The sequence below is a fragment of the Bos indicus x Bos taurus genome, chromosome 6 (assembly GCF_003369695.1).
Source record: "Bos indicus x Bos taurus breed Angus x Brahman F1 hybrid chromosome 6, Bos_hybrid_MaternalHap_v2.0, whole genome shotgun sequence".
NCBI classification, from domain to species: Eukaryota; Metazoa; Chordata; class Mammalia; order Artiodactyla; family Bovidae; genus Bos; species Bos indicus x Bos taurus.
In genome coordinates, this window is record NC_040081.1 from 103,677,849 (window position 1) to 103,690,719 (window position 12,871).

Genomic DNA, 12,871 nt, shown 5'->3' on the forward strand with positions numbered 1-12,871 from the left:
GTTTGCATGCATGCATGCTAAGTTGCTTCAGTCATGCCTGACTGTTTGCAATCCTATGAACTGTAGCCTGCCAGGCTCCTCTGTCCACGGGATTCTCTAGGCAAGAATACTAGAGTGGGTCACCATGCCCTACTCCAATGGATCTTCCTGACCCAGGGATCGAACCCACATCTCTTGCATCTCCTGCACTGGTGGGCAGGTACTTTACCACTAATGCCACCTGGGAAGCCCATAAAGTTTAAATAAAGACATTTTCAGACAAATAGAAAGTGAGATTTGTCACCAGAAGGCATACACTAAAGAGAATGCTAAAGAAAATGCCTCAGGCAAAATGAAGATAATTCTAATGGAAACTTCCAAGTGAAGGAAGAAATAATGAGCGAAATATGTGAATAAACATAATCAATGATCTAAGATCCTATCTCAAAAATCTGGAAAAATAACAGTAAGTTAAACCAAAAAGTACATGTCTGTGTATATTAGTCGCTCAGTCATGTCCGCCAACTCTTTGCAACCCCATAGACTGTAGCCCACCAGGCCCCTCTCTCCATGGAATTCTCCAGGCAAGAATACTGGAGTGAGTTGCTACTTCCTTCTCCAGGGAATCTTGCTGACCCAGGGATCGAACCCGGGTCTCCTGCATTACAGGCAGATTCTTTACCATCTGAGCTACAGGGAATTCCAAAAAGTATATAGGAGAAAATTAAAATGAGAACATAAATCAGTGAATCATTAGCAAATAATAAGAAAGCCAAGGCTATTTTTAAATTTAAAAAAAATGAATGAACCCAAGCAAGACCAACCAAAAAGTAAATAAAAGAGAAAGAAAACACAAATTACCAAAATTAGAATTAAAAGAGAGGTAACATCACAGAGCCTACAAATACTGAAAAGATTAAGAGGATCTTATGAATATTATGCCAATATATTTGAAACTTGGAAATAACAGTCCTACACAAACTCTTACTGAGAACTGCAAGAAATGGTATGCTTCCAAATTCTTTTAATGAGGCCACTATAATCTTGGTACAAAAAACTAACAAAGACACTAAGGGAGTGGGGGAGGAACGTACCGGGAGTTTGGGATTAGTAGATGCGAACTATTATGTGTAAGATGGGCAAACAATTAGGTCCTACTGTAGAGCACAGGACCTATAATCAATATCCTGTAATAAACCATAATGGAAAAGGATATGCGAAGAATATACACATGTATAACTGAAGCACTTTGTTGCACAGCAGAAATTAACACTACCTTGTAAATCAATTATACTTCAATAATTTTTTTAAATGACATTAAAAGTGTGCTCTTTCTTACTCTTCTCTACAAGAGTTTGTGGAGGGTTATTATTGTTATTATGTCTAACATTTGGAAGAATTCACTTATGTACACATCTAGACCTAGAAACTTTCCTTTATAAGAAAGCTTCTATTATAGGTTTGATTCCTTAATAGATAGAAAATTATTCTAATATTTAAATTCTCCTTGTATTATTTTTGGTTAGGTTGTGTTTTTCAAAGTAGTTACTTTATCCGAGTTTCAAATATACTGGCATAATGTTCATAGAATCTTCTCATGAAAAACTTATAAACAAAATATTAGCAAATCAAGTCTAATAATACACCACACCATAAGAGACTAGGCTTTAGGCCAAGAATGAAAGGTGGATTTACTATTCAAAAATACTCTAAAATTTTGATTCTTCACCTAGTCAGAAAAAGGAGGGAATTCCCTGGTGGTTCAGTGGTTAGGACTCCAGGCTTCCATTGCTGGGGGCCAAAGTTTGATCCCTGATTGGGGTACCTGCTCCAGTATTCTTGCCTGGAAAATTCCACAGAGGAGCCTGGCAGGCTACAGTCCATGGGGCCACAGAGAGTTGGACACGACTGAGCACAGCACATTGGGGAACGAACATTCCACAAGCCACACAGCATGGCCAAAAAAAGAAATAGGAGAAAATCCACGTGTTATCTCAACAGATGGAGAAAAGGCTCAGTTACATTGCAGTAACAAGCAGCCCTGAATTTCAGTGACTTCAAAAAGCTGAAGTTCCTGTCTCACTGATGCCATGTCCCAGGTCAGGTGACTTGGTGACTGGTGTGGCTCCGTCTCAAGTCGCACTCACTCTGGGAGCCAGGCTGAAGTAAGTTCCACCATCCAGAACATCGTGCTTGCCCAGAGCTAGGTACATACTAAGTGACATCTAGTTCATAAGCACTTTTTCTAAGATGTAACTGACATGCATCACCTCTGCTCACAATGACCAAGGCGAGGCACATGGTACCACATAACTTCAAGGGGACAGGGAAGGGTAACTCTTTGTCTGCAAGGAAATAAAGAGGGATGGGATGTGGGGGAACAGTGCTAAAGCCCCACATCCAGAGAACTGGGGCCTTTATATCCCTGACTTCACAGAGAGATGACCAGAGGCTAGAATCCTCAAAGAATAAGGACACTGCAAGGAGGTCATAAAAACCAAGTGCTGAAAAGAGTTAGCTTCCAGGTCCGGTAACAACATTGGTCTCCACTTGTTCCTTGGTTGGCTCTGGCTAAGAAGCCTGGTTTTCTCTTCTTGGGTAGTTCTGGTACCCTGAACTGTTTGTCCTGTAATTGTTTGCAGGAGAATATCCCTTTAGGGCATCAGTTCAGTTCAGTTCAGTCACTCAGTCGAGTCCGACTCTTTGCAACCCCATGAACGGCAGTACGTCAGGCCTCCCTGTCCATCACCAACTCCCAGAGTCCACCCAAACCCATGTCCATTGAGTCGGTGATGCCATCCAACCATCTCACCTTCTGTCATCCCCTTCTCCTCCTGCCCTCCATCCTTCCCAGCATCAGGGTTTTTTCCAGTGAGTCAGCACTTTGCATCAGGTGGCCAAAGTACTGGAGTTTCAGCTTCAACATCAGTCCTTGCAATGAACACCCAGGACGGATCTCCTTTAGTATGGACTGGTTGGATCTCCTCGCAGTCCAAGGGACTCTCAAGAGTCTTCTCCAACACCACAGTTCAAAAGCATCAATTCTTCTGCACTCAGCTTTCTTTATAGCCCAACTCTCACATCCATACATGACTACTAGAAAAACCATAGCTTTGATTAGGCTGACCTTTGTTGGCAAAGTAATGTCTTTGCTTTTTAATATGCTGTCTCGGTTGGTCATAACTTTCCTTCCAAGGAGTAAGCGTCTTTTATTTCATGGCTGCAATCACCATCTGCAGTGATTTTGGAGCCCAGAAAAGTAAAGTCAGCCACTGTTTCCACTGTTTCCCATCTATTTGCCATGAACTGATGGGACTGGATGCCATGATCTTGGTTTTCTGAATGTTGAGTTTTAAGCAAATTTTTCACTCTCCTTTTTCACTTTCATCAAGAGGTTCTTTAGTTCCTCTTCACTTTCTGCCATAAGGGTGGTGTCATCTGCATATCTGAGGTTATTGATATTTCTCCCGGCAATCTTGACTCCAGCTTGTGCTTCCTCCAGCCCAGCATTTCTCATGATGTACTCTGCATATAAGTTAAATAAGTAGGGTGACAATATACAGCCTTGACGTACTCCTTTCCTGATTTGGCACCAGTCTATTGTTCCATGTCCAATTCTAACTGTTGCTTCCTGACCTGCATACAGATTTCTCAATAGGCAGGTCAGGTGCTCTGGTATTCCCATCTCTTGAAGAATTTTCCACAGTTTATCATGATCCACACAGTCAAAGGATTTGGCATAGTCAGTAAAGCAGAAATAGATGTTTTTCTGGACTCTCTTGCTTTTTCGATGAACCTTCACTGTTTCCTGTAGGACAGTTTCTCTGTCTCTGTCTGCAATTGCTCAGAGTCCAGATTTTAGACAACTGAGTATTGCTAAGAATATTTTGTTCCTTCCAATTCTCTCAGGAAAATGCCTAAGCTCAGTGCTAGCTTAGGCTGTTTGATCCTCCTAAAATACTGATCCTTTTTCTCTCAAGGCATTCAAACACTTCCCTCAAGACTCGAAACAAATCCTGTCACCATCTTAACACCCTATTCACTCCAGATCATATCCTGAGAGCCATCTCCACTCAACCCATCCTTTTATGTCCCATGAAGCAGGAAGTTTGTCTCACCCAGAAAGCAGTAGGGGAAAACTCTGCATTCTGACTCAAAGGGAAGAGAAATGACAGCCCAAATCACCTTATGCAAGAATCTGATACCCATTGATCACTGCTGGTTGCCATTTTTTAGAAATTTCATGGGAGTTCTTTGAAATTGAGAATTATAGTCCCAGAGCAAACTTTACAGACAGTTCTCTACTCAAGTAAGTGTCAAGGTTGAAATTAAGGGACAAGAATAGAAAGACCATTCTAGACTCCAATCCAAGTCAGTTTTCCAAACCAACTTCATTGATAATATGTCTGGAATTTCTCCATTTGTTTCCCAATAGTTTCTGGACCCAGAAGAATGTAAGAAATTGGCCCCCAGTAAATGCTTACTCTCATCTCTCAGTCAACAAGGAGTGGCCAAGGGCCTTCAGTGGCCCCTTTCTAGGCCTTGCAAACACAAAGGAAAAAGGAAAGAATTGCTGCTGTTTATGAAGTCTAGCACAGAAGCGGACATGCAACCAAACAATGAAATATGGTAAGCCAAAGGCTTCCAAACCATGGTTCACAGAACACAAAAACAATAAGCACTGGTGTGGATGCTTCTGCTTATATTTACCTGCCTGCCCCAGGACCCACTTCCCTTCTTCTGTTGATACTCCAATATCCATTGAGAATATTCTTCATAAATCTCAATCCAAAAGAAGATGTGGTACATAGAAACAATGGAATAGTACTCAGCCATTAAAAAGAGTGAAATAATGCCATTTGCAGCAACATGGATGGAATTGGCGAGTGTCATACTGACTGAAATAAGTCAGACAGAGAAGGAAAAATATCGTATGACATCCCTTATGTGTGGAATCTAAAAAGAAATGATACAAATGAACTTACTTACAAAACAGAGATAGATTCACAGACTCAGAGAAAGACCTTCGGTTGCTGGTGTCAGGAGAGGGGGGAAGGATGGGGGAAGGGATAGTTAGAGAGTTTGGGATGGAAATGTAGACTTGCTGTATTTAAAATGGATAACCCACAAGGCCCTACTGTGTAGCACAGGGAACTCTGCTCAATGTTATGTGGCAGCATGGATGAGAAGGGAGTTTGGGGGACAATGGATACATATATATGTATGGCTGGGTCCCTGTCCACCTGAAATCATCATAACATTGTTAATCGGCTATACTCTAATACAGAAGAAAGAGTGTTGTTGTTTTAATCTTCTTAATCCAAATGCCTCAAAGGGAACCAATGCCACCCCCTGAATCCAAGGGTGGATATGTGATCCAGCTCAACCAGTTAGAGCCTCCCTGTTCACAGCCTTGACCCAGGACCTTATCAGATTCCATCAGAACTAACCCTAGAATGTTCTCTGCAATGATGGTGAAAAAGATATCCCCTTCCCACACTTGGAGCTGTGGGGCTGTGAGCCTGGGGGTGGTAAGGGCCCCTCCACGGGGGCTTAGCTCCTCTAAGCCCACTTGGAGCCTCACAGAGGACAGAATTCAAGAAGGAAGATTTCTGATGATATTATTCAGGAACCTGGTCCAGCCACAACTGATGAGATTTACACCTCCTTTCACTGGTTCACTCATCCATCCATCAAACGTGTACTGGGCATCTGGTATGTGCCAGGTGTTCTTCTGGGCCTCGGGAACACAACAGTGAATCAATCACACCATATCCCTACTTTAAGGAGCTTTTAACTCCTTGTGGTGGTGGTGTTGTTCAGTCCTCCAGTCGGATCTGACTCTTTGCAACTCTTTATAACTCCTTAGGAGGAGACAACGCATGAAAAAAATGAAGTCCATGTTAACAGGATCATTCGAGTTGCTGCATGGAGGTGCCACTGAAAAGGAGGAAGAGGAAAAGTAAGGAGGTTATTGTTATAACCTAAGCAAGAGAGGTGACCCTGGCTTGGACCAGAATAATAGCGTTGAGAGGGAACCAGAGCCAATTAACTGCTTTCAAAGGAACTCATGCTGCTTTTCGGTCACTTGCAGCTGATGGAGGCTGGCATGCCCTATTCCATCTCGTTTCAGATTCCATCCACATTAAATACACTCACTTTACGCACCACCAAGAAGGAAGAAATGCTGCCAGTTAGCCGATGGTGTGATTCTTTCACATCCCTTGAAAGAGCTCCTTTAGACCTTTTATGAATGTTAGTAGGAACAACTATGAACAGCACATGCAAATAATAAAACTATATCACAAGTACCACCATGATCAGCAGTCATCATAAAGCACATCCCAATTTCAGAAATATTAAAACACAGGGAAATGTGTGCCTTAGAGTCAATGAAATCCAATAGTATGTACACATTTGTCTGATTTTATAGAGATGATTGAAACGTGGTTTATCCTTATGAAAACCATGCTTACTTTCTAGAAGGGCTGAAAGGTATAAACGCATCTGACAGTTCACTTCTACTTCACCTCTCAGATTGACTCATGGCCATTTTCTTAATCCCCCACGTACAAGAGGAATCAACATGAATTTTTAAATGAGGCATAGATCTTCAAATGTAATTTTCACATCTTAGACTCCTGCATTAGACACACACATGCCTGGTACACATAAGGACACCAAGCCCATAAGTCCACATCCCTTACATGGCATCTCTCCACATTATGAAAGCAAAGTTCATTCAAAGCAATTCTGAGGTTCCTCAGAATATTTTTCACTTCCACCTTTTGCACAAGCCATAACTGGTATAAATACAAGGATGGAAAGCAATGTATAACATAAGTGAGCTTGCTCCAGCGCTAAAAGACTGAAGACAAAGTTGGGAGTGAATCCTGCAGCATTAGAGATCTCAGTCACTTTGTGAATCACAATGACAAGGACACCCCGGGTTTAAAAGACTGTCTAAGTGAATCATGATTGCAACTTCAGGGAGTGATTTTTTTTAATTGCCTTCATCATCTGAACAGGCACAGAGAAAAACAACTTTTGTCGTATATGTATTTAAACAAAGAAGATATTTTCACGTTCTAGGCTGCATGCAAAGTTACCTGACCCAATAATTATAACCCAGTAATTACAAAAAGAAATAACATTTCCTTTTAAATGTCCCTTTAACTCCTGAAAATCTAAAATGAGAATACCGACAGCTGGTTACAAGGTTGTAAAATCAATACTTTCAAATGTGGGTGCAGGCCATAAGTTGATACAACATTGATTTTTAAAAAACCCTTTAGAAATATAATTTAAGAACATGTTTCTGAAATCCTAGAAAGTATTCAATTCTTTTGATCTAATAATCTCACTCCTTGCATCTAATTTTAAGGAATTCACTTTAAAAAGGAGGAATGCTTTATGTATAAAATTTTCAATCAACTTACTTATAAAGATGAAAAACTGACAATAGCCTGCATGTCTAACAACAAGAAAAGACTTACGTAAATTATGATAGTTCCATCAGATGGAATATTACAGCCCATTAAAATATTAACTTTGAAGACATTATAACAACATAATCTACTTAAAATACGATGCCAAGAGAAAAAGCAAAAAGCATTTTATTGTGACAAGTGTATCCTTATGTAAAAACGTCTAGACATAGATAAGGACAGTAAATGAAACAAACAAACAAACAAAAAAAAAGTAAAAACAATTTTGCCACAAATCTAGAAAGGGAGATGATTTTGCTTTCATTCCCAGAATGTGTATTATGATATGACTGCTCAACAAAATGTTTTTTGAAGATGGTAGCTGATTATTGTAAATGATCAAGTGCATTCAAGGTGTATTGTTACTATCTTCCTATAGACATTTGCATGAAGAGACCGCTATCATATTGTGATGCATGTGCTAGTCTCATTCTGCATTGGCCCTACATATCTGTTAGAGATGAATTTTCCTGTAGGTCTCCAGAAGTGGCACAGGGAACAATGTCAGGTACCAGACGCTGGAGTAAAGAGGCCTGGGGGTGAGTCCATTCCCACACAGGCCATGGGACCTTAGTGAGTTTTCTGGAGGGCTCTGTAACCCCTCTAGTAAAATGCAGGTGCAGAGACCTCCCTGGCTGAGCTGTGATAATGATTCCCAATTAGGTATGAAAAGGAGTCCACACAATGCATCACTAAGCTAGAGTTTTTAATATTACCTAGATACAAGATGGTTATGGTACAATGATGCAATGACAAATTTCCAGTTAGAGTTTAGCTTTAAATTACTTACAAACCAGGTTTGTTCCAGTTGAGGAGGTATCTGCATCTTCAACCCAACAACTCTGGTTTGCAAGAGCATGTTCTTTGGCTGGACCATGTCACTGCCCTGTTTAAAATTCTTCCATGACCACAGGTGCCCCTAAGGTCGATTCGAAACACATGGCCACTGGGTCCTTTAAGATCAGCCCAGCACTCAGGACCTGAGGCTTCCCTCCTCACACACCACATTGCAAGAGTACTAAAGTTCCTACAATCTCCCCAGTGAGCCATGTTTAGATGCTAAAGCTGAAACTCCAGTACTTTGGCCACCTCATGCGAAGAGTTGACTCATTGGAAAAGACTCTGATGCTGGGAGGGATTGGGGGCAAGAGAAGAAGGGGACGAAAGAGGATGAGATGGCTGGATGGCATCACTGACTCCATGGACATGAGTCTCAGTGAACTCTGGGAGTTGGTGGTGGACAAGGAAGCCTGGCGTGCTGCGATTCATGGGGTCGCAAAGAGTCGGACACGACTAAGCAACTGATCTGATCCGATCTGATCTACCTTTGTATATTCTGCTCCCTCCCTCTGAAATACCCTTTCCCTCTCTACCAACCTCTCCTTCCTGGGAACTCATACCATTTCTGCAAGGCTTAGTCTAAGAGGAAGTCTCCTCTGACCCCTCCTCCCTGTCCCAGGGTTAGGGTCCCTCTTGCAAGATACCAAAGTCCCTTGAGCTCCTTGCATCATCCTAGCTATCTGCCCTGCAAGCTCCCTGAGGGTTAGAAGCTTACCTCCACCTTCCTCATAGTCCTGTTGCCCAACACAGGGGTGAGTGCAGAAAAGATGATCAGTAAATGCCTATGAAATCAATGAATCAACTTGCACAGGTGTTGAGAAATAGACTGGCAAAACCAAACAAGTTAATGTTTCACTGAGCTGGAAACTGGTAAAATGAGAGTCCTAACCTTGGGCTTTAACCAGTTGACCTTGAGCCTGACCACTTTCAGAATGAGGAATAGCAGGAAAATCAAAAGGTGGCTCTGCTAGATATAACTATTTCGCCAATAAATATTTTAAAGCAAAGTTCCCGGAATAAAGAAAAAAGACAGTTGTCAATATAAGGGACAAAAACTTCCTCTGTAAATAAAAGAAGGACATTAAGAAAATTATCTAAATTACCTTTGACCCAGGCTAGTACCATGAACCTCTAAAATCGGGAGTGATAAAATTGTGTGCTTTTCTCTGGAAAGGAGTCCATGACTTTTATCCAAGTATCCTGCTATAGACTAAACTGTGTCCCCACCAAACTTCAGATGCTGAAGCTTCAGCCTTCAATATGACTATATCTGGAGAGGACTTCTAAGGAGATAATTAATAGTCAGTGATGTTATAAGGGTGGGGCCCTAACCCTATGGGATTGGTGTTCTTATAAGAAGAGGAAGAGCAACCAGAGATCTCTATCTCCGGAGCACACACAGGAAGGCCATGTGAAGACCCAAGGAGGAGGCTGTCTACCAGCCAGGAAGAGAGCCCTTGCTGGAAACCCACCCTGAAGGCACCTTGATCTTGGACTTCCAGTCTCCAAAACAGTAAGAAAATAAATTTCTGTTGTTCAAGCCACCATCACCAACAGATTCTAATGTCTAAGCATCTGTAGTATCTTGTTATAGTAACAGCAGCCTGAGAAGACCAGCATTGGTCCCTTCCCTAAAATAGACAGGAAACTTTTGACTTGTTGAAAATAGAAAGGTTTTGACCCAAGTCATCCTCTCCATCTGTCAATGAGTTTGTATCTTCTCACAGGGTCTGAGCAGCTCTGAATGTAACCTCACAGGACAAAAAGGCTCCCAGAGGAACAGGCCTGCCCCACGTCCACCTCAAGCAAGATGTCCTTAGCAGAGCACACATTTAAATATCGATTTCAGTGTCGAGATCACTTTGCTTTCCATAGAGCACTTTAGGGTTACTGTGAGCTTGGTTGGGGAAAGTGTTTAGCTACACAGTGTCTGAATGCTTTCTGGAACACACAAGGGCCTCCCCCACCCACCTGTTTACCTGTTCTCTGTCCACTCCTGGCTCCCCACCTACCTGTGCTCCAGAATAACAAACAGGAAGGGATCAATCCTCCTTGGGTCCCCACATCCTACGCTGGCCCCACTTAAAGCCCTTAGCATGGTCCTCAGTGCCACCAGACTGGGAACTCCTGTTAAGAAAGGGCCAGATGGGCCTGACTCAATTACACTGACTGTACTCAGGTATTCTTCTCAGAGGGACTGTGGGGTGAGCTTTTGACTACCATCCGCAACCTCAGACTTCCCAGGCAAAAAATCCACCTGCCAATGCAGGAGATGCAAGAGAAGTGGGTTCAATCCCTGGGTTGGGAAGATCCCCTGGAGGAAGGCATAGCAACCCACTCCAGTATTCTTGCCTGGAATATTCCACAGACAGAAGAGCCTGGAAGGTGACAGTCCCTAGAGCTGCAAAGAGTCGGACACAACTGAGCATGCATGCATGTACAGCCTTGGAAGATCTAGAGACCATGACCAGTGCCCAAAGGCCTACTGTCTCCAGGGCAAGAGTGTCCAGCCTCCAAGCCAGCAGTGACACATCCCTTTCTTCACCTGTAAAATAGTACAACAAAGGTACCCACCTCCTAGGGTTGCCATGAGGCCTGAGTGAGGACATATGAAGCCTAGAACAGTGTCTGGTACATGAAATGTGTTCAGTAGTCCTGGCTCTTATTGAGGGCACAAGAGACTGGAGAAACCGGTGCAATAGGAAACGGAGCTTTCACAGGCAGAGTTACCAGATAACAACACTATGTGCAGACCTCGGTACTGATTCTATTTACAAGGCACTTCTCACATGGACTACCAGTGGTTAAGTTTCAAACAATCCCCTAAGGTAGAGGGCGGTTATCATAAGTTATCTCCTAGATGAAGAAAGGAAGGTTTCAGAGAGGTTAAGGAAGTTGCCCCACAGAGACACAGCGCTGGGAAAGGGTTCTGCTGGTCCAAACACCAAGCTCCACCGACCTGAGCCGCAGGAACCCAGTTCTGGAGTTTCGACACGGTTGGACCGCCTACAACACTCCTTCACCTGGGAGGCGGCCAACAGCGGGACGCTTTCCGCCCGGCCTCAAGAGTTTAACCAGGAAAAGTTTCCCCAGGCTGTTCTGGGAGAACGAGCAGGGCAGCATGGAACCTGCCGGTGCACCAGACCAAATGCATAGTACACACACGCGCGCGCGCGCACACACGCGCGCACATACACACACACACACACACAACACCGCCTTCTGCAGCCGCCGGCTCTAAGGGGGGACCTCGGCTTCCCCGGAGCCCGAGCAACATCCGGACTCGCCTCCGAAGTCCACTTGTCCCTCCTGTCTCCCCAAGTGAAGCCTCGGCGTTCTCCCTTCCCTAGGAATCCGCGCCCGGCCCTCCCTGGGCGCCGTCTCCCGGGCCCCCCTAAAGGGGCGCCGAAACAGAGGAGTTGCCTCGGAGGAAAGCCCAGCGCCCGGCACGGGTCGGGCGCGCAGCCCGCGCTCAAGCCGAGGGTAACGGGGAAAGGAGGGCTGCCCGACCGAAGCCCTCTTACCTTCCTCATTCTCGTCAAACACCGGGGGCTTGTGGGAGTGGTTCCCGCCCATATTCCGCCGCGGCGGCTGCCGCTGCTACATGCCCGGCCGCCGGGATGCGGGGCGCGCCGCGCGGGGTGCGGATGCGCCGCGAGCGTCCAGTCCCGGCTGCCGCCGCGCGCCGAGCCGGAGGGGGCCGAGCGCCGCGCAGGGGCGGGAACCGCGCCCCCTCCTCCCGGGCGTCCCCCTGTCCCTGGCGTCGCTCTCCCGGCGTTCCCGCCGCGCCCCGGCCACGCTAGCTCGTCTTCCGGGCCGGGTTCCAGGCGCCCGCACGCACCCGAGAACGCGGGAGCTCCCAGCGCCGGGGCCGCACGGAGCCGCGCTCCTCACTGGAGACCGGAGGCGGCGCGGGAGGAGGAGGAGGAACAGGAGGGGAAGGAGGCGATGGGCGCGGGCTGCGCTGAGGGGGCGCGCGAACGCAGCCCCGAGGGCGGCCTGGAGGAGGGGGCGCGGCGGGCGCTGGGGGCCAGCGGGTCTAGGAAGAGTCGACGCGGGCACTCGAATTGAGCGCCGGGTCCGCCCAGAGGAGTCGGGCGCTCACCTCCCGGCGTTAAGCAAGTCGTGAGCCATCTAGTGTGCGCCGGGCCCCAGCCAAACGCTTTAGAAGCGCAATCCTCTGTCACCTCCAAAAACCACTATTGCCCATTTTAGAGTTGGGTAGACTGAGGTTCAGGGGTAAAGGAGCTCTTCGGTTAGTCGGCACTGGCTGCGGAGGAAGCCCCTCGGACGCCCCATTGACTTTATTTGCCCACTTGAGCAGAGTCCCAGGCAATTCTGCAGCAGACATCTTTCCTCTTGGTGTTTTCTAAATGTTTAGTCGGACACGACTGAGCGACTTCACTTTCACTTTTCACTTTCATACATTGGAGAAGGAAATGGCAACCCACTCCAGTGTTCTTGCCTGGAGAATCCCAGGGACGGGGGAGCCTGGTGGGCTGCCGTCTATGGAGTGGCACAGAGTCGGACACGAACGACTGAAGTGACTTAGCTTAGCAATGAGT

General features: G+C 45.4%; 1 protein-coding gene across 2 annotated transcripts in view; it reads right to left on the reverse strand.

Moving 5' to 3' along the window:
• Positions 1-11,917, reverse strand: part of STK32B (serine/threonine kinase 32B) — a 405,107-nt gene extending 393,190 nt beyond the window's left edge. For both annotated transcript variants that reach the window (XM_027545017.1, XM_027545015.1), the window contains exon 1: positions 11,831-11,917. In XM_027545017.1, coding sequence (XP_027400818.1) covers positions 11,831-11,882 — 52 coding nt within the window. In that variant the 5' untranslated portion in view covers positions 11,883-11,917. The remainder of the gene's footprint in view (positions 1-11,830) is intronic.
• Between the last annotated feature and the right edge of the window lie 954 nt (positions 11,918-12,871).